The sequence below is a fragment of the Solea solea genome, chromosome 1, assembly GCF_958295425.1.
Source record: "Solea solea chromosome 1, fSolSol10.1, whole genome shotgun sequence".
Taxonomy (NCBI): domain Eukaryota; kingdom Metazoa; phylum Chordata; class Actinopteri; order Pleuronectiformes; family Soleidae; genus Solea; species Solea solea.
In genome coordinates this window covers 17,500,093-17,521,914 of record NC_081134.1, presented here as the reverse complement: position 1 = coordinate 17,521,914, position 21,822 = coordinate 17,500,093, and the positions used below count along the sequence as shown (strand labels likewise).

General features: G+C 40.2%; 2 protein-coding genes and 1 long non-coding RNA gene across 4 annotated transcripts; 1 reads left to right on the top strand and 2 right to left on the bottom strand.

Moving 5' to 3' along the window:
* Window positions 1-294: 294 nt before the first annotated feature.
* On the top strand, window positions 295-14,509 carry LOC131472270 (uncharacterized). Its single transcript, XR_009242080.1, has 5 exons — window positions 295-365; window positions 610-796; window positions 13,306-13,399; window positions 13,554-13,609; window positions 14,424-14,509. It is a non-coding gene; the product is annotated as an uncharacterized LOC131472270 (long non-coding RNA).
* Window positions 4,296-6,976, bottom strand: LOC131471922 (nicotinamide riboside kinase 2-like). 2 transcript variants are annotated; one of them, XM_058648733.1, is made up of 8 exons: window positions 6,789-6,976; window positions 6,618-6,708; window positions 5,685-5,733; window positions 5,278-5,455; window positions 5,116-5,187; window positions 4,913-5,019; window positions 4,737-4,822; window positions 4,296-4,615 (listed from the first exon to the last, which is right to left on the bottom strand). In XM_058648733.1, exons 1-7 carry the CDS (start codon window positions 6,812-6,814, stop codon window positions 4,740-4,742), a joined length of 606 nt encoding a protein of 201 aa, XP_058504716.1. In that variant the 5' UTR covers window positions 6,815-6,976; the 3' UTR covers window positions 4,296-4,615; window positions 4,737-4,739. The 2 variants fall into 2 exon arrangements, with proteins under 2 accessions (XP_058504716.1, XP_058504725.1); XM_058648742.1 differs by having other exon boundaries at window positions 4,296-4,612.
* Window positions 9,789-20,682, bottom strand: atcayb (ATCAY kinesin light chain interacting caytaxin b). The gene is made up of 14 exons (XM_058648582.1): window positions 20,491-20,682; window positions 20,000-20,188; window positions 17,855-17,961; window positions 16,161-16,219; window positions 15,843-16,070; window positions 14,402-14,560; window positions 13,812-13,914; window positions 13,533-13,664; window positions 13,350-13,436; window positions 13,100-13,198; window positions 12,286-12,321; window positions 12,156-12,203; window positions 11,912-11,958; window positions 9,789-10,642 (listed from the first exon to the last, which is right to left on the bottom strand). The coding sequence occupies exons 3-13, from the start codon at window positions 17,929-17,931 to the stop codon at window positions 11,919-11,921; spliced, it is 1,068 nt and encodes a 355-aa protein (XP_058504565.1). The 5' UTR covers window positions 17,932-17,961; window positions 20,000-20,188; window positions 20,491-20,682; the 3' UTR covers window positions 9,789-10,642; window positions 11,912-11,918.
* Window positions 20,683-21,822: the final 1,140 nt, after the last annotated feature.

The following is a 21,822-nucleotide window of genomic DNA, read 5'->3' as shown; positions in this document are numbered from 1 at the left end:
ATGATGCCCATTTTACAGTGCAGTGCAGGTCTAAATATAAATGTTTACTAAAGATTAAAGGTATATGCGTCAGGTAAGGGATCTGTTATTCTGTTTGTAACAGATCGCAAAGAGAATGAGCTGCAGAGCCTGATCTACAGAGGAGTCATGGTGTGTGTTTCCTCTGCCAAATGGGCCATCACGATGGTGCGCGTGAGTCTTCTTCTATTCTTAGCGTAAAGACCATTTCCGTGCATGGTCCAAAGTCCAGCACCGCCCCCTTTCCCTCCCTGTGTGAGGACCAGATTTATAAGAAGCACAGATCCTCTGCACTGGTTTGGCACAAGACCTCCCGAGCAGGACATGTAACCCACAAAATTTAGCGAGTAAGTATTAATGTTGAATTGAGTCTTTCTTGTGTTTCTGACCTGAAAGTAAACAAATCACAACAAGTGTTGCCACAAAAAAACCTAATCTTTACTGTAAATGATTGGTGCTTGGAAATAAAATGAACAGTTTGTGGTTGTTGTTGTTGTGCGGTACACCTACAGCAGCAGGAGCAGCAGATCTTTCCCTGTGAGAAAGACTAATTCTTCTACGCTTTGAATATATCTTATCCCACGAATCTAGGTTTCCAGGCTTTGCTTCTTGTGAGATTTAACGACGATGCTGGTCTTAAAATGGTTTTACCACAAGAAAAGCTTCCCCTACATGGAGTATACCTGTTGTCTTCCCCCCTGAGGCCTCACACTGCCAGTCTGAGGAATAAAATGATAGATCCAGATGCTTTACCACAGATCATGGGGAGACAATACAGGTGAGATGCTGAAGAAAATCATGTGTGAAAAATGAACATTATTGACCCTTTGAAGCTAAATCTTCACTCATGTGTAAAATAAGTTTGACGTTGAATTCTGAAATAAAACTAAGCTGGGTTGTTTTTTGCAGCACAGCCTGAATTAAAATAGAAATGTCTGATAAATGATGAAATATAGGTTGTTGGAAAGCAGACCGTGCGGTTTCTTGTGACACATGTCTTTGGTTAACCTTTGCCAGAGACCCACTCGTCAGCTCTCCTCACGTTTCAGCTTATAGGCAACGCGCCGCTGTTCTCTGTCTTCACATTTTCATTGATCTGTACGTGTGACAAACCACCACCTAACATGTGTGATCCCCTCTAACTAATGTTGTTCATTCAAACTTGAAAGTGGTCAAACGTTGAGAAGAAGAGACACGTTTCTTTTAGGTGTTGTTTAGGTGTAAGGGCAGTGGTGGAAAGTAAATCATTAAATTGAATTAACCGCAATATGTATGAAGTAGTGAGATCATGATATTAAAAACAATAAAAAGGATATATTACTTAACATTTAACTACCCAGCAGTGAAGAAGTTAAAGTTAAAATAAAAAAGCAATAAAAGTGAAACACATATTATATTATAAGTGTATTTTAAGAGCAAAAAACTCAATTTATATACTTTCTAAACATCACTAAATTGAATGATTGATTCACAGGTTACATTAGAGGGATTCATTTTTGTTTTCTTAGGTCAAATACATGTCTTAGTGAATGATTTAAGGTCACTCTGGTTTCACTTTTGTCCAAGCTGAACTATTATTAGCTGTTTTCTAACTGACCATAATTACTAAGTCACACTATACTGTTTAAAATAATCACCTTAGTTTAAACGATGTGTCTGCTTTTATAGGTCAGTAGTTGATTCAAATAACCATCATCATTCTCCTTAATAACAAAATGTGTGAACAGTATACTTTATTAATGCCACAGTCACATTTGTCACATTTGCTCCGGAACAGAATCAAAACAACATTTAACATGAAATATAAACATGTGATTAGTTAAGAGTTCTATGACAATAAAAACAAGTGAACAATTATAAATAGAATGTGTGAACGTACTGTATGCAGCGTTTAATGGCTGCGCACAACCACGTTAATGCATTTTCACATACCGATGATAAAAATGACACACGATACGGAGCTTAGAGTCACTTGTTCGTGTTTGTCTGAACGTGTCAGCCATAAATATTTCTCTGGCACGACCACAACTGTTCACATGCCTCAGCGGTCCTCAGTCACTCACACAGGAGCCTCTGCTTGGCATGTGATAGCCACTCATCTCCGGGGTCACTGCCTCTCGGCCCAAATATGGACGCCATAGCTTTACTTTTGGCAGTTGCCATGGCGGTGGGTGACGTGGGAGCACATGCCACACCAGAAGGTTCTTCCCCGCCTTGCAGTGGCGTGAGGGGCCTGGCCCCCACTGAGTCAGGCCAGGCTGTCGAGTGTCAAGTGGGTGTGTACACCCATTAAAAATATATTCTCTTGACCCGCCAGGCACTTGGTCTAAGTATAAATCTGAGAGACGAGCGAGTCGCTGCTCCACGCTGACCTCTGGCATGTGAAAACTCCCACTTATGCAACACTAGACCGACAAGGCCTCTGCCATGTCCCATCTCAGAGTCATGTACAGTGTGTGTGTGTGAAAAAAAAAAGAAAAGACAATTAACAATCATCAATAAGAGCTCTGACTGTGCTTCCTTATCACTGTTTTATGGTTCAGAATTCACACTACACTGCATATTCAATTTAAGACAGAGGTCTCAAACTCATGCAGCCCCTCGATAGGTTTCACATGGTTTTTAAATAAGTTTTTTTCTTTCTTTTTTTTTACGCATCAAGAGCACCTTCATTTCGAAATGATGTCAAATATTGTCAACAATGACAGTGAATTCTTTCACTTGCCTCGCCCCCTCTTTCTTCAGTCTTCAGACTTGAAGCTCATGTGACCCCCAAATCATTTGTGTTTGCGACCCTCGATTTAAGACAAGAAATGAAACATTAATGGGCAATAAAAGTGAACCTGTATGGATCTATGTTTGCCCTCATTTATGCAGTGATCTCTTGAAGAGAATATACAACATGTTAAACTAAAGCACACACAATATGACATGTACTGGAGCCCAATTTCTACTTCCATTCTATATTTTGTGCTTCTCCTCCACTGCATCTTGTTCTACATGACAGATTGATACCCTGTGGCTTCTTTTTGTATTAATTATACATTATTACTTATGGAGTTATGAAGTAATGAAGTAACAAGCTCCAGCTCAAGCAGCAGTACTTTACGGAGGAGTCCTGTAAGTTGGTTTCTGTGGCAACGCAAAGCCCTTCCCCGAGGGAACCTCCCAAAGGGATTAATAAAGTCGTCTGTCTGTCTGTCTGTGTCTAAATACTCTAAACTAAACACACAATTAAAAAGCAATAGGAGAAACTAATGTTAATGATTAATTCATTATAAACATTAACATTATTATTATATATGCCAATTGACTGCTATGGTCCGTTTCCCAATACTCTAAGTAAGGTCAAAAAAAGAAATAACGTGTAGTGATTTCATATGAAGTCATTTTGCTGTGCTCTTTATTTTTTTTGTCCTCATTTATCAGCAGACGTTTCTTATTAGACAGACGTCATATACACAGATAGATATGTATAAAGAGATGGAATAAAACATGTCGTCATCAGTGTGGCATAAAGCAAGTAACTGGATTATGAAATTATGACGCACATGTCATTATAAATGTGGCCACCTATTAGCAGTTATTAGAGGTGACAGTGAAGTGGTGCATACGAGTGTCTTGGTGTCCATTTGGACAGTGAATTAAGTCAAAATAAGAAGTAAATTAGGAAAAGGAATACTGAAGCCTTGTTCTAAAAGGCTCAGTCACGATATTTCTCCTGAGGAAATCTGAATGAGTCTATGTTGGGGCTTTTTCCAGCAGTGGTCAAGATTTACGGTTGATATTTATGTCTCAAATGGCTTTTTACTGTGTGGTTTTCCAGTGTTATTCATCCACAGCAATGTCTGGAAAAATGGTATCTCTATTTTTATTCATTGTTGTCTTTCCTGTGAACTTCATCTCCTGTCTCAAAGACAATTACATTAATATTTTATTAATCCCCTTAGGGAAATTATTCTGAGCATTTTGACCCATCCTAGAATTAGGAACAGTGGGCTGCCACACTGAGTAGCACCCAGGGAGCAATTGGGGTTGGGTATCTTGCTCAGGGGTACCCGAGCCCTTTCAACCTCGTGGGGACTTGAACTGGCGACCTTCCCTTTACAAGGCAAGATCCCTTTCCACTTGGCCACAGGTTGCCCTGAGCTCTGATGGTAATCTTTTAGGACATTTTCATCTAAACATATTGATGTTTTCCGTCCACATTAATGAGTTGTGATTGCGACCACGATGAGTGTGAAGTGAGTGGGAAAAGAAAACAGCAACCACGAGTATCAGAGTCAGTCATTTCTTTAAGTTTCAAAACACACGTGGCTCCTCCCAGTCAGAGGGATTTTTTACTTTGACACAGCGTACAAGAAAATCATTTCACATGTTGATGTTAAAACGCTGCTCAGTCCAGAGGTGGCTCATCTTTTAGAAAAAAAAAGTTACAGGATCATACAAAACATGGCACTTCTGCCGTTAGCTCTTCATAAGTTACACTGGTTGACTATTTACAGATCAGGCTAGAAGTAACGATGTTGGTGTTAACACGTTTACTCAACATTATATTTACAAGTCTGTACACAAATCCGCTGTCGTCCCCATCCTGCTGCAGAGAGAGCGAGAGAGGAGAGGAGAGGAGAGGAGAGGAGAGGAGAGGAGAGGAGTTACACACACTGAAAAAAAAACCCATCAATGATCATGATTCGTGATGTCAGGACTCCACTCACCTATTAACTGTTCAGCAGGGAGTTCTGAATGCTTTCGTACACTTTGTTGTAGATAATTTCCTTAGATTTCATCCCGTTAACATAGTCTGTCCAGAAACACAAATTGAAACGTCAAATGAAAAGCTTTGATGATTTTGGGTGATATTTTGCTTTTTCTTTAGTTTTATTACACAAACCTATTCTGTCGCAGTTGTTCTCCATCTCTTTCCTGTGTTTCAAGTACATGGGCCAGACGTGGCCATCGAACAGGCCGGGGGGGTCAGGGAGTGTGTAGGTCCTTGTACTGTGGAAATATACATCAAGCCATATTATTATAGCCTGTACTGTGTCTAACCTGAAACCTGAAAATAAAAGCGACTCCACTACGACTGCTTGTTACCTTCTCCTCTTTTTGCACTCCTCATAAGGAATGGAAATGTAGAAACACTTGTCATAGACTTCGATAAGAGGCCTGTAGAAGGAAGCTCAGATTAGTGAGAGGTCAAAAGGCCTGAAGGTCAAACCTTACAGGAGGAAAACGAAGCAAGGTCAAATGACACACTTGTAGTTGTAGATCAGGAAGCCCTCAATGATCAGGATATGGATCCCCTTCTCCTCTGAGTGTGACTCTTCAGCGTCAGGTGACAGGCTGACACCGTGCGAGCGGGCGAACTTGACTGGGTTCTCCTGCCAGCCTTTCACGGTACTGATCATAGCCTCCATGTCCAGGGCGCTGATCACTGATGTAGAACAAGTAGAGAACAAAGAAGAGCAGGCTTCACCACACACGCAGACCAATGTGCTTTTAAAACACACACAAGTCACAAGACTATAGTGAACGTCTGTAGCATTCACAGACCAGACTATTATCACAAAGTTTACCATTGATTGGTTACCAAACTAAAAGAAATGTGCAGAAAAGGAAAAGTACATTACTGCATGGTTTTCCTACACGAAATCCATTCTTACCATCCCACTGTCTAAAGCCGTCCTCCCCGACTTCTATTTGATCGGGTTTCTGAAACAGTCACCAATAAAACATTGCTGCAACCTAGTAACCAGTCGGAGCTGATCACACCTGGACAGGACAAGTCAAGGACTCGTCTCCACCGAAAGGAGCACACGATGGCTTTTTTTTTTTGCGGTTGAAATGCTTTTTTTCCCCCAATGTTGCGCTCACGGAATTGTACTCGCAATACTCTCTAGAAGCACTTTCTAGAGATATCTTTTTAAAGATATCTTTCTAGAGATATCTTTTAAAAAAAATGATTTATCAATATAAGTAATGCTCACTGCTGCTTTGTCTACCTGAACATTTACTGAAAAGAAGAACGTTTTAGGTTCTTTGGTCACTGCCGTTTATTCATCATATTTTTTTCTTTCCAAATTGTTTGACTCTGTTGGTCAACACCCTTACTGTTTTTTTTTTTTTCTATGGAGACAGAACATGTGATGATCAGGTGATGACAGCAACTCAACGACGTCGATGAGTTGCTGATCATCCCGAAATGCAGCAGGTAAAAAAATTACAAAAGTACTAATAAATTGTTTAAAAAAACAACAACAAAAAACTAACTGATGTTAATGTTCATGCAAAACGTTGGTTTGCAGAATTTTGTGGTTGGACACTTTAAGTGGGGACGCTCGGCCCGTTGATTGGCTGTCCAGGAAACAATCAGCCAGATGTATTACTAGGCTACTGCGATGGCAGGACATCTGCAGGTCAAACTGGCGGATTATTTCTAAGCACAAAATGTCCTTAAGGGTCATTTTTAAAAAAGCAAATGAAATATCTTAGCTCAACTCATGACTACAATCAAATAGTTAGTGCAATAGTTAGCATTTCACTTTTAGTTTTAGTGACTAAAAGCTGAATCGAGCTATTCTATGATCCCATCTTACCTTGAAGAAGTCGTCCTGATGCACAACACAGCAGTTAGGTAACGTCTTTACTAGTCTGTTTGTCAGAGTGGTCTTCCCACCGTTGGTCACTCTGAAAATTAGGAAACATTTAACATTAATGTTCATTTTCAGAAGCAGATGAGTAGACTGATTGCTTTCAATGGGACTTACCCTCCAATGCCAATGATGAACTTCATTTTCAGCTCTTGTGTGTGTGTGTGTGTTGGTCACCTCTGGAATTCAGTAAATAAAAGAAGGGAACTCAGCCAAAGCAAACAATCTATGAAAGGTTTCTTGAGAAAACCTCGCCTTCTCCTCTGCCACAGTCGTCCCCTTCCTTTACTACTTCATTGATAGACAATCTCCTCAGTGGACATATAAAGGGTTCAGCTGCAGCGTCACACCTTCTCAAACCAATCAGGCCTCTTTGTCCTGCAGCCAGTGAGCCGTCGCTTTGCGGCGCGGGGCACCAATGGGACGAGGACAACGCACATTTGCATGAAAGAAGATCCCTGAATTTCCACCTGCTGTCTGTGGGCTCAGTGTGGACGTCGTCCAACTGACTGCACAACAGAGTCCACATCCAGCAGAGTTCCTCGAAGCTAAAAGAGGATAACTTGAGTGATTTGTCTGATCCAGGACACATAATAAATATATACTAATATATTACTCTTCTGTTGGACAGACATGTGGTGTCAGTCAGACAGACATTGACAGTTTAGACCTCTTTATTTTCTCAATGTGAGATTTGATCTCAAAATCTCTAAAAGTTAATTAGGATCATTTAGATTTTGTCCTAAAAAAAAGCAAAGTATGGAGAGGACTGCTAACTGTGTAAGAGTCAGTGTAATTCACTGCAAGAAGACTTAGTCAAATTCTGTGCAATAATTAGCAGCATAGGCCACTTTTGTAAATATTTTCTGTACAGTATTCAGTTTCTCTACACATCTAAATACATAGTGTTGATGTAAATTGCATACCTCATTTCATTTTATTTTATTTTATTTATTTTATCTTATTCTAATATTTGTATCTTTAGGTAATCTATGCCACTCTGTTCTGTTCTGCACAAGTGAATTTCCCCATTGTGGGATCAATAAAGTACAATCTAATCTAATCTAATCTAACCTAAAACATAAACAATACTTTAATTGGTAACACGCAAATGAATTAGGTTAAAAGTCTGAACACATTTGTTTCACCACTTTCTTTTCCCCTTAAGGTTGTCCACCATTTTCTTTTTTCACTTAAGTTTGTCCACCATTTTCTTTTCCCCTTAAATTTGTCCACCATTTTCTTTTAGTCTTAAATTTTTCACCACTTTCTTTTTCCCTGAAGTTTGTCCACATTACCTTAAATTTGTCCACCATTTTCTTTTCCCCTTAAGTTTGTCCACCATTTTCTTTTTTCACTCAAGTTTGTCCACCATTTTCTTTTCCCTTTAAATTTGTCCACCATTTTCTTTTAGTCTTAAATTTTTCACCACTTTCTTTTTCCCTGAAGTTTTTCCACATTACCTTAAGTTTGTCCAACATTTTCTTTTTATCTTAGGTTTGTCCACCATTTCTTTTCCCCTTAAGTTTGTCCACCATTTTCTTTTTTTTAAATCTTAAATTTGTCCACCATTTTCTTTTTTTTTTTATCTTAAGTTTGTCCACATCATATTACTGAAAAAAACCCCTCATTATTTGGGTTTTCAGATGGTAAATTTCCATCCCTGTGTGTGGGTGAAAACCAGGAGCACTATATTTAGCTGGCTGTTGTGCGTCCGCCTGCTGTGTCACACATATTTCTGATGCAACCCACTGGACTTTGTGGCTGCCAGCCATGTGACCACAGTGTCTTGAGTCATGGCTGCAGGTCTCAAACTCAAAGCACAATTTCAATGATGTCTTTGGAGTGAAGGAGCTCGCTGACTGCTTATCTACACCATTTGTCTGCTCCCACCCCCGGATGTGTGTTCATGTTATTTAACACTAACTGAACACATTCATACATTTACAGTCGCTCTTATCTGTAACTGTTCGTGTGAAGGAGGTGAAGTCTGAGTCCCAGAACATGGTTTCACGTTTCACCATTTAAGACACTTTCAATGGAAAAGTGTGTGACTGTAATACATAAATGTTCCTATTTATATTTATATCAAGGATATTGTCAGTTGTGATGCACTGTAGTGGACCGGTGTTGGTAAACAGTAGATACTTAACATCGGTAGAAGAATTTATGAAAACACAACTGCCCCACATATGCTCCGACACAGTACAGGACACCAGACCATGTGTTGGAGCATGTTTAGCATGTGGTGCACATATTCTTTCCCTCTTAGACCCACATGAAACACAAACCTTTACTTGACCTGCATGTCAATGGATACATTTAGAATTTGGCAGCAATATTCCTCCTCCAACCTATTAAACATTATATGCACACCTGCTCATACTGTAGTTGCACAGTGTCTACATTAGATATGTACCGTATGATTTTATTTAATTATTTTTAGTATTTTAATACTTTATATATATATATACCTTTTACTTTTTTCCAACTGTCTGGCTGTAACACCATAAATGTCCCCTTTTTTTTGGATGAATATAGGTCTACTTTATGTTACCTTAGGTTACATAATGTTACCATGCAGACTTAAAGGAACAGGAAGTGAGACGGTCAGTGCCACAAAATAAATCATAAAGACTGCAGACAGCTCACATGTCATTGTTGGCCATTTCATCTGCCTCTGACATTACACTGCGATATCCAAGTGGTAAAAGTGGAATTGTACTATTTCTTCAATATTACCTTATTCAAATTTTATAAACATTCTCTTGTTTTAATCTGTTACAACCTTGTATCAAACAGACAGCCCCATTCCTGTTTTAAGATGATACTGTAGCTAAGACTAGTCATAACAATAGCTAAGAATACATAAGATCATAATCTGATTTTATAACATAACACCTGATCATGGATAAATTGCTTGGATAAGACATATGATATGAGACTGATATGCTGGACAAATTGTATAATCCCCGTTGGAACTGACATGTTACATTATTACGAGTAGCATGTTGTTCTAACACCTTGTGATCGCAGCAATCGTGCATATAAAAATAAACCCTGAGAGTTATCTGTATCAGAGGTGAAGGTTGGATACAGGAGGCATCACAAAGCATGTTTAAGTTCACTCTTTTATTATTATTATTACAAACAGTAAATGGCACATTTCATAAATAACACTGAATGAACTCTCCTCTTATATATCTATATATAGATACAGTATATATATATTACAAATGATTCGTATTGTAAAAGTTTCTTTTAAAACATGTTGGCAAATGACTGGAGAGGAGACAGGGAATAAAATGGACAAGCATGCCACCTGCATATCAAAGTATCACTATTAGTTTCCAGAAAATAGAACAGAAACCAAGCCACAGCCATGCCATTCATTTACATTTAGAAAACAAATAGAATTATGTGCAAACACTCGTTTCTCTCAGAAACATATCAACACGTATTTACATTCCCAAAATGAAAAAGAAAACAGTTGACAAACAAAACAAATTAAGACATTTGTATTTATATAACTTGCTTAACTGAATTTGAATGAACTTCATTACGTTGCAGTATATTCACACTAAAATGGTGGACGAACTTAAAAAAAACAAAAAAACACTTTTGAACTTGCTCTCTTAAGTGTGAATTAACTTAATTCATTTGTCACAGAGGGAAGTATTTTTGTTTAAGTTTGTCAACCATTTTCCTTTTATCATAAATTCTCCTTTACATATTATCTTTAGTCATGCTGTAGATGAGGCTCATGCAGGAAGCACAAACCTTTTTTTAGGCTCTATTCTGTAATGCTTTGGTGGTGTTTGACTCTTAATTATACGCAGGCATGTCAATGCTGGTAATTATGATTGTCTTGCAGCTAATGAATCCAGGCAGGAGATTTGATCCTGGGCTGTTGGCGTGCGTGTGTGTGGTGATGTTTCCTGTTGTACTGAATGAACGTTCCCCACTTCTTCCTGCAATTCAAACACAGGATATTTCACTCACAGTCTCTCCTGTGTCGCCTTCATATTTACATTTCTAATAGAATTAAAAGGATTAAGTTTGGCCTTGGGTTAGAAAGCTGGCTCCAGCATGACTCTATTTATTTATCTCTGGTTTCTTGCACTGGCTTTTGCACAGGAGATGGTGTCTGTGTCCATTCCTGGGATGTCAGCCATCACAGTCCTTTGGCTGATGGCTGCTTTGATATATTAAGGGTCGTAGAGAAATAGTCAGCAGCTCAGAAGAGTGCAGAGGGAGGAGGGTTTTTTCTAAAATAACTAACCCTCACCCACCCCGGGCTGCTGTGACCGGTATTTCCCCTCATTTCAGGACAGCGCAGAGTGTGGAGCGGATCAATTTGCCAGACCTCGGTTTAAATAAAGAGTCGATTGGTTGTGAGCAGCAGCTTGAAGAGACGAGCAGCTGTGCTTTACATAACACGGCGTACACTGAGGGAGTGTGATGTTCGGAGATCGACTGACACTTCTGCCGTGCAGTGTGAATAGAAAAAACAAAAAAAATAACAAAAAAACGAAGTAAAACATGGCTTTGTAAAAGTGAAAATGAGCTGGACCGTGATGATTAACAGTAATTACACAGCAGCAGCAGCAGTGTTTCAGTCTGTTGCACTTCCACAGAGCAGCAGGAAATATTAGGATGCAACGACTGTAACTGAAGACGTAGCTGTGTGCTCCAGTTATTTTCAAGATCTTACATAAGTACTGTATACCCAAAAGAACAGATGCACTTTCCATCGGTCTGAGACGTCAGACAACATTTTATTTTCATGCCAGCAGCATGCGAATGGGCGCGACAGATATGTGACAGAAAAAAAGAGCTGCATACAGATGTAGCTGTGTGAAAGTGTGTGTATGTGAAACCTGCAGTGCTTTGAGGGGTAGTTCTATATAAATACTGACAATTTACTTTTCAAATTCAATGTCTGCCTCATCCTTCCCAGTTCATTTTTTTTTGTATTTTATTTTTAGATTATATTTTGTGCCTATATCGGAGAGGATGGTGAGTGTGAGACTGAAGGCGGGGGGACGGGGGACACAGAGAGGGGCAGAAAGGTGTCTTTGAACTCACTCTCTGGACCTTTGGTCAGTGTCAACACTTCAAACAGGCAATCGTCCAGCAGTATTCTGGTCATTTACTCTATCATCTCCCTAATGTGTCCTTGTATGTGAAAGAGGAATTGCAGTGAGTTGACAGTACAAACAGCAGATTGGAACCCTTACCTTAATGTCAGATGTCACAGCCGACCTCTGCTATCACTGACTTTGGCCTGGAAGCAACAAATTAGTTAAGCCTTAAATACGATCCTTTATTAGTCTGTCCTTCCTGTTGCCAACGACTATCAAAACGGCTGCTGAAGTTATTAATCTTTTTTCGTCGTGAAAAGAGCTGGTTATTTTAGGATCTTAACTGACTGACTAATCACAAAAATGGCACAGAGGTGTATGTACTGCAACATGGTGTCACCTTTCTTTAGGCGGCGTTGAGTTGCCCTGCTGCTGGTCCTGCTCAAGTCTGGAAGACAGGCAGATATTAACATATTAACAGGCATGCATTCGTCACATGCATTGGATCACATGGAAAATGCATTGCTCACCTTTGCCCCTGTGCTCTTATCTTCTCGTTGTCGTACCTTTTAAGAGGGAGAACAGGAATCTGATTATTATATTATCAACCTACTTCGCACCGGTGATAGAAAGAGGCCACACCATCAGTGGAAACCATACATGGCTTTGTTCACTCTGTTGGTTCACTGTGACTTCAGGTTTCACTCTTATATTCCAAAGTTCGTCCACCATGGTTTACTTTGACACAATACTGTGTTCACTTCAGAACTTTCTCCAGGATGAAAGCAGATGTTTGATGACTTTAAAATGAATAATAATAATAAAAAAATAAAAAATCTCAGTTCGGCATCACTCTTCAACTTGATGGGCCTGATTCTGGCTGTTTGAGTCTCTGACTATCAAGAGTTTCTTTCATCAAGGAAAATGGAAATGGCTTACAGGGCTCACACCCTCTTGATCACACGTTATAAACACAATCAAAGAATTAAAGTGCTCATTGTGTTGCCTTCACGTTTGGATGTAATCATCAGGACTTACTGACTTTGAAGACTTCATAGCCAGACAGTCCCAGTATTGTTTTATGTCTGAAGTTTTTTTATTATTGTGATTATGTATACAGCACTTTGGTCAAATTATAACAAAAGGATTAAGGATTATCATTTAAATTATTTGAGTTTCAGGGTACTCCTTTCTTCGGTGATTGATTTTGAGGAAATGTATGTGTCTTTTTCAAGAACAAAAAACAAACAAATCATTGAGAAACCCTGACTTAGATACAGAATAATGCTGTGGCAGACCCATGTAGTGTCTCACCAGTGACCCCTGGTGACTCTGATTACTCACTGCAGCACACACTCAGGGATCTGCACGTGCTCCATGGGGATGATCTGGCCGAGTTCATCCAGAGTGTGAACGTAGCGGATTTTATCCATGAACTTCACACTGTAGGAAACACATTACATTACATTTGGCAGACGCTTTTATCCAAAGCGACTTACAATAATGTCACAATTGTGTCACTGATCTTCTGTTTTGTCTTTGCTTGTTAGATTTGATGAGAAAAGTGTGTTTGAGGTCAGAAACACATCCTCACCTGATGAAAGGTCTTGAGATGGCCAGGACGGTTCGGATGAACCATGTCGGGTGAGTGATGATGAGACACTTGAGATTCTTTCTCAGTCTGCAGGTAGACATTCAAGTGTTTGTGAATCACATATTTAATATTTATCTTCAACATAATCCTCTCCACATGCTTTGCTATTCTCCCATTGCTTACTTTCTGTCAATCATCTGGTAGCATCTCTTCAGCCAGCTGATGCCGGGCATCTTCCTGCGAGGAGTTGCTCCGTTCAGGTAAACAATCATATAGTCTTCTGCCACCAGAAGCTCCAGGCTGCTCACAACATACCTGCACAACAGAAACAAGCAAGCTCACATCTAAAGCAGCAGCACACAGAAAACAACACAGATTTGTCTTTCCCTTGTATCTATCAGTGCATCAGCGGAGTTTATAACATCATGCTGCTGTACGCACAGATACAAGAATGAATCTCACAGGAAAAGGTTCTCCATGATGTAGGCGTAGTCTTCGCAGCCGCTGTCAGGGAGATAACAGGCTGCAAACACGATGATGGCATTCAAACCCTCACCATAGTAACCTGAGAGAGGAGAGTGTGGATATCACATCAGAGCCAATCACAAAGATAAAGACCAACTACCAACTACAACAACAGAAACTGATATTTCCACACATGTACTGTATTTGTTAGTTCACAACTTTTGAGGCAGACTTACAGCAGTTTCATCACTTCAACACATATTTCCCTTGTAGAAAGTGAAGCAGGTGCGTGCTTGTTGTAAATGAGTGGCTGGGACTTAATATCAAAAGAAGTATTGAAGTAATCGAAATGAAAGTAAAAAATGACGTTGCTTGCACTTAAGTCAATGCCAGTGTATACATTAACTATGCAGCCATAGCAAAATCATACAACACCTTTAAAATGCATCAAATAAAAGTACACACTGTAGTGGTGTATACAGTAAATGATATATACAAATTATCTTTGTTTGACGTATTCTCTCTTCTACCAAAAGAAAAAAAGTAATCTACCTTTTACCCTGAAAACGACTAACTCTCTCACTAACCTCCATGTGTGACCACCCTCAGGTACGGCCTGATGACCTGCATGTCAATGCGCTGTTCCTGGTCCCCGATGATCACCGTCCTCCACATACGACCTGACGAGTCTCGTTCTTCCTCGCTCTCCCCTGGAAGACGTTTGGCTGTGGCCACCGGAGTGTCATCTGGATTCAAAGAATACATGAAATAAGGTCACAACGTTTACAGTATACCTCTGCATTATTTGCTTTGGCACATGAATTTGGCAGACGGTATAGATTAGTCAGGAAATGGAGATTGTTTACATATGATTGGCTTCGTGTCAGGTTTTTGGTTTTTTTTGGACTTTGATTTTTAAAGTGTTTCTTTGGGATGGGATTTATTAAACATTAAACTTGGTAAAAATGACCGTATTAATATTATGATTGATTTTTCAGTGGCCTAGCAGTGTAAGAATTGGGCTTGTAATGGAGGGTTGCTGGTTCTAATCTCTGCCAGTTTGAGACTGGGGTCAAACTATCTGATGCTGAATATTGACACCCTCCTTACACGTTTACAGTAAAAAAAGCCTGTGGACTAATTAATGAAGCAGATTTTCAAAATAAAACACAGAAAGCACATCTTTGAATGGGTAATAATAAAAATCCTAACAAGACTGATAAAGTTGTGTTCACCATATTGATATCATCTAGTGCACTAAAGTTTTGTTTTTCGTTAAAAGACTGACTGGCTATGTTCAGGACATCTACAGTATGGCCACAAGCATACTGGAAATCAGATACATTTACTGTACAATTTTAGAGAAGTCTCACATTAGTACGTTTTTAAATCGAAAACATGCTCAAATTTGAGATGCAATAAAAACAAAGTTTTCCATAAATTCCTGGAAAAGACCGAAAAACGTTGTGCTGGGGTCATCTATGACTGCTACCATACTGGAAATCAGACATTTCTACTTTACAGTTTTAGAGAAATTTCAAGTTAAAAGTCTCACATTCGCACTTTTTTATTGGAAAAAAATGTCCACTTTGAAAAACGAATTTGATTTAAATGTCACATAGCTTGACCACAGTCGGTCGAGTGCTGGGTTACCGCTGCACAAGATACCCAATCCCCAATGCTCATTGTTAGTTGGACACTCTAAATTGACCCCACTCTAAAGCCCGGATAAATGGCAGGGTTGCATCAGAAAGGGCATCCAGTGTAAAATAAATCTACCAAATCAACTATGCAGATCATCCACTGTGGTGATGTAAGTCTTGTAAATTGACACACGGGGGCGCTGGCACAACATTTACCAAGACTCTGTCCTATTTTCTGACATACAGTAGATACCTCTTGCCATGTGTTCTCTGGACTTGTTTATTTATTTACAAATCATGGTTTGGGGGGCTGTTTGCTATTTGGTACAAATAAAGTTGAAGTCTGAATTTGAATATGATCTAAAACTAATTATTCAGTCCTGACCTTCCCACTCCAGCTCGTTGCCGTTAGTGATGAACTCAAGCGAGTCGGTCTCATCGGGGGTCTCCATGTCGTCCACGTTGATGTCCAGGTCATCGGGCGTTTCCAGGAAGTCGTCAGACAGCACTGAGCCCTCGCTCTGATCCAGGGACAGGTTCATGTCCGGGGCCACCAAGGTGCGACGCTTATGCTGAGACATGGACTCTCCCACTTTCAAAGTGGTGGGGGGATCTAAAACAGCAGAGCAGGGATGTTTATATGCAGAATATTGTAAAATAATGAACTTTTTTAATATTTTTTTTTGTATTTTATTGTAGTTACTGCTTCTGTTGTCAGTGAGGCCACATGAAGAATCAACGTCGCCGTCTTCTGGTAGTGGCCTACAGAGAAAATCATGAAGATACTACATGAACAAATACAATAACAATGGCAAAAAGTAGAAAGTAGAAATGAACTGACATAAATAAAGCAGTTTCTCTCCCCTTATTTACTTCAAAGACTTTGATTTATTTAGAATTTTCGATTTTCGATTTTGTCCTTCTGTGTGTATGTTGCTGACTTCTCTTCCTGTTTTATTCACATCACACTATTGCTTTCTTAGTCGATGGCTACTTTGTAAATGTGATGCCGTCATTAACTGTGATAACAGATGCTAAAATAGAATAATAAAATATTAGCAGGGTCAGTATTGATTTTTTTGCCCTTTGGGGAAGCTCAGCTGTGTTGATATAACTACACAGTTTCCTTAGAAACAGTGGCAGTGATTACAGCCTCCACTCTGACATCAGTGCATTAAGACATGTGAACTCTCAGTGCCGGAGGATACACACACACACTCACACTGAAGTCACCATGCCAGTGCAGACAAACACACCCTTAAACACCACAAGTACAGGCTCGCTGAAGGAGCTGCTGAGGAAATTGCTGTTATTATTCTGTCAGCGGCTTTGTAAAGGTAAGTTGAAGACACCAGACACTGAAGAGTCACCTAAACAATAGGGATGAACAATCTGCAATGTAAAAAAAGAAAGAAGAAAGGGCTCCATTTAACTCCTATGGTTAAACAGAATTTAAAAACAAAGCAAATCCGTTTTTTTTATCTCTTTTCACTTCTGTCTGTGATTGCAGTATCGTTTATAGCAGTTTTTTTTTTTTTTTTACCAGTCCCGGTCCTCGGGGACCTCTGTCCATTTCTGTTCTATTCTCTTGTGCAGATCACATGCTATCTTTGGTTTTATTTTGGAGTTAAAGATTTGCTCTTTTAGTGCACATTTGCACATCTGTTCTAAGTATTAGTAGTCATAAAATAAAACAAGAGTGACACTGGTTTGGTGTAAATATTACAACTATAATGAATGCAATTTAAAGTATTATATTTGTGTCAATAATAGTCAAGTCAATGAAAACAAAATGGAGGAGTTGGTCCCTAATAAGGACCCCACCTCCGTTATATGCACCTGGTTTGGCTTTTCCCCAAACGACAAGGCCCAAACATCAATGTCTGTTGTTTACCTTTCAAATTCAAGTCTTACATACATGCACAATTTGTCAAAATGCACAAACTTAAAATCTGTTCAGGAATGTTCTTTATCCGAAATGCTCTGTTATATTTATGTGTTTTACATAGTTTGGAAATAGTTCAAAAATAATAACAATGAAATCAGGATTTTACTGTAAAGAAATTGGGATATGATATTCTTGCCATATCAGCCACCAGCACATTTGTGAATCAATAGGCGACACTATGTCAAAGTCTGTATGTAAATATGCTGTTAATACACTTAACGTCTGTGAGTTTCACAGCTGTAGAAATAGCCAAAGAATTGTGTACAGTAGGCAAATTGGTGGACTATTTAATCAGCTTTTATTCCACATCATGGAAAGAACACACCTGCTGTCCTTCAGTGTTAAACACACATGACTGGTGAAGCATGTGAGGCCAGAGCCTGTGCTCACCACATCACCACACACACAAACATGGACTCTTACTCACTCATGCACACACACAGACATACCTGGGGAAATCCTCATCCTGCCACTCGTCCTTCGTCTCCATGCTGTCCATACGTAAAGTGGCCTCTGCTGTACCCATCCTCTGTCAGGGAGGACAGGCCTCGGCCCTCTGAGGTGGACAAACACATGAAATCATGTCTTTCAGTGAGAAAACCAGGCGCTAAAACATTGTTAAAACACTCCACCTATTTTACATCTTGTGCAACTCTGGTGATTCAATCAAGATTAAGTGAGCTGTGGTTGGAGACTTGCTACAGAAAGCCTAGGTTTCAGTAACTTAAGGTGTGGCATTTGAATGATGTGTTTACCAAACAGGGAGGGTCTAAAGTAACAATCCACTCAGTTGTATTATGCATAACATATAACCAAGTCATTGTGATTCTTTCTGATACATCCCTGAGGCAGGAGACTAAAGTAAAACTCCACATTGGCCCCCGCAGTCCCTCAGGCTGACATCATGCATGGCTGCACAGAGCAGATTATGATCAGAACTTTCTTTTTTTAGATAACCAAATCAGAAATAGCAAGTTACATAGTGGAGGAAGGGGGTAATTTTTGTAAAGAGCTGGGGTGATAAGTATATTCAGTTTCTGCATCTAAATTATCCTTAAAATCACAAACTGGTCCTTCCAAAGGTCATCAAAGGTTATACACATCGACTTTATAGTTATACAGTTATCCACTCAGTGGACATCATGCGCTACTTTTGTATCCCATGGAAGGCTTTTTTATGGGGGAGGAGTGACCGAGTCCTTCCTCCATCATTGTCCCGGTCATATTCTGTGCTGCAGGAGACATTACCTCTGTCCATTTGTCCACTGGGTCGGCACTGATGTGCTCCAGTGAGACACGTCAGAGCCCATGTGGAAAACAAATACAGCAAAAGTGGGCTAAAAGGTGAAGGCCCTCAGGCTGTGCTGTGACTGGACTCTAAATGAGTCTTTGTAATTGCAGTATCTTACCCCAGGTTGCCATGTTTGACAGGGAAAGTCATTAATCACCGCTTTGATAAAATCCTTTTCCTCTGTTCTCACACACACATAAATAGAGAGGATAGTTGCAAAAATCATGGTGGGAAAACACTGATCACCTCTCTTTGATTGATTGATGTTGACAGAGCGAGACGAGAGTGAATGAGGCAAACAATTCACACGGAAACAGCAGATCAGTGCGCGTGGTTCATCATCTGTTCAGAGGTCTTCATTTACCAAACACGATCATGTGATTCTGCTCATCAAACCCTGAAGTTCTAAATATAATCTGTTCTCAGCTCCATCGTAATCAAATGTTTCTGGGTTGCACCAGACTCTAATTGGCTTCTTAGTGGGAACAAACACAAGCCCTGTCTTACATCTCTGACCTCTGGAGACCATATTCACCAACGCGATCACTAAGATCTTCAGATCAAAGACTCTTCCGGGCCGCAGCACCACGGCTTTGGAATGCACTGCTCTTGCGTTGTATTTGCTGTGAAGCACGTTGTGGTTTGTATGTGTGAAAAGTGCCATAGAAATCAACTTTGCTTGCTTGCTTGCTACAATATGTGTCAATGATCAATGGCTATATGTTTATCCATCCATACGTTGTCAACCACTTATCCTCCACACGAGGAGCCAATCCCAGTGGACACGCGGTAAGAGGCGGGTAAACCCTGGACAGATTGCCGGTCCATCGCAGAGACGGACAAACACTCGCTCTCACTCTCACACCTGTGGTCACTTAAGATTGTTCAGTTAACCTCTGCATGTTTTTGGACTGTGGGAGGAAATCAGAGGACATGCAAACTCCATGCAGAAAGGTCTTGATCCAACTGGGTTGCGAACCAAGGTCTTTTTGCTGCAAGGCAACAGTGGTAACCACTATGTCGCCGTGTATTATACAAATAACATTTCATAATAAGGGTCATGACTTTCCCCTCACAGTCAGTACATGTATTTAGGATTCCTGTCTTTTCCTCAGGAAATAATTCATGAGGAATGAATTGCAGCTTGGAGATAAACAGAGATACAACTGCCATCCATTTACTTACAGACACTTAATAAAACACACACATATATATATATATCGTAGAATCTGTTCTCTCTGCTTCCTATGAGAGAAGAAAACCTGTTAGCAGGAGCATCATGCAGAGAGCAGGCTATACTCACATGCTGTGATTAAGAAGACTTCCGGGTCACTTCCTTGTTTTGCTGTCAGAGGCTCCCGTTCTAGAGCTGCCTGATCATCACTGTTTACATCTGCAGGTGGGACATTTCTGTGCGAGGTACCTGAATGTTGGCTGATGGTTCTAATGGAAGCCACGGGAGAAACTGTAGAAGAGGAGAGACTGTGTCCTCCTGTAGAAGAGGAGAGACTGCAGTTAGGACATCGCACAGCACAACATCATCCTGCTCTCATCCCCATCTTTTCACTTCCCTCCGACAGTCACATCCTGTGCTGCGTTTTGGACAAAAGATAATCCTCTTCACCCAGAGCTTTACAGCTCCTCTCATCTCTCTGACTCTCATCAACTTCTGCTTCTCTCCTCCCTCCTCCGACTCATGCATAACGCCTCCACCCCCGTGGCTCTAATCCTGCTGTGGTGATGTCACCCATATGGGTGCTGTTGTGTTGTGATGTTACATAATCACATGCCTACCTTCTCTGGGATTCCTTTCAGGCTGTCGGGAGTCACAATCAGCTGAGTGCCTTCTCCTCATGCTCAGTCTGTTTCACGTCCATGGTGGAATATGATCTCATTCTCAAACAAGGTGGAAAAGATGGACGTCCCTGCTTCACTGCTGTTCCCTGGCAACAGCATCTTTCCCTTCTCTCTCTCTCTCCCTCACGAAGCTCTCTCCCCTCAATAAAACTCCTCCTATACATGAACTCCCCTCTTTTTCTTCTGCTCACAGGCTGTGATGCTCATCTCCTCCCCTCTTATATCCGCCCTCCCCTTTCCTCACAACTGCACTGAGCGTTCTCTCTCCTCATGTGATGTAAACACACACCAAACCTCTCTGGCTTTGGACTTGTCATCACCTGGTGGGAGCTGACACAGTTTTCTCCTCCTGCATTTGGCTGCTTAGCAAAGAATGCATGTGGGTGTTTGGGACATTTATAGTTTCCTATTAATAAACTAGAATACTGCAGTGTGGCCAGACTCTGAATGCATATTTCCCTCTATAGATGCAGCAGAATATCTAGTAGATACATAGGGACATGCATTTTTAGCTTACATTACAGAACAGCTACTCCTCCTGAGATCCATATTTGACACGAGGAAAAACATCATCACATAACAATACAAACATAATAAATTGACACTACATGTTACAGGGGCTAATCATTCTCTAGCATATAGGGATCAAGCACATAACAAATCACAAATCTACAGTAAATAAATGTGAAGGATAATCTAATATGTTGGATTTTAAGATGTTTCCTAAATGTCCAGTGTCCATCTGGCAGAAATTGAAGATAAATAATTAATGGCACTATAGGGAATTTTGGACCTGGTTGGTTTAATCAGGCCACACAGTTGGTGTAAGTGGTTAGCACTCTTGCCTCTGCTGCTAGAAGACCAGGGTTTGCGACCAGGGTTCGCGACCTGTTCAGTGATCTCCGTGTTACCTCCCACAGTCCAAAAACATGCAATATGTGGATTAGGTAAACTGGACACTCTACATTGACTGTGAGAGTAAATGGTGGTTTGTCTCTATGTGTGGCCCTGTGATGGACTGGAGATCTGTCCAGGGTGTGACCCACCTGTGACGATTTGCTGCTAACACACTTGGAAATGGAAGGATGAGGTGCTTCCTTCAACATGCAGCTTTCTACACTTGATTTCGATATTTGTGGATATTAAAATATTCCATTTTGAATGAGTGTCTTTTTCACTGCATTAGAACAGGACACAGTTTTTGAGTACTATAGTATGTGAAGATCTTTGTCAAGTCATCAAGGTGATATGCTCTTATATATTATAATA

What these genes read in the sequence shown, in the direction of transcription:
- atcayb (XM_058648582.1), bottom strand. Translation starts at nt 17,931, where the DNA reads ATGGGTACAGCAGAGGCCACTTTACGTATGGACAGCATGGAGACGAAG. An exon ending in ATCATGGAGAACCTTTTCCT is followed by an intron (nt 13,665 to 13,811) that starts GTGAGATTCATT and finishes TCTGTTGTGCAG; the next exon opens with GTATGTTGTGAGCAGCCTGG. An exon ending in TCAACGCCGCCTAAAGAAAG is followed by an intron (nt 11,959 to 12,155) that starts GTGACACCATGT and finishes TGTTGCTTCCAG; the next exon opens with GCCAAAGTCAGTGATAGCAG.
- LOC131471922 (XM_058648733.1), bottom strand. Translation starts at nt 6,814, where the DNA reads ATGAAGTTCATCATTGGCATTGGAGG. An exon ending in ATCAGGACGACTTCTTCAAG is followed by an intron (nt 5,734 to 6,617) that starts GTAAGATGGGAT and finishes TGACTGTTTCAG; the next exon opens with AAACCCGATCAAATAGAAGT. An exon ending in GAGTGCAAAAAGAGGAGAAG is followed by an intron (nt 5,020 to 5,115) that starts GTAACAAGCAGT and finishes ATATTTCCACAG; the next exon opens with TACAAGGACCTACACACTCC.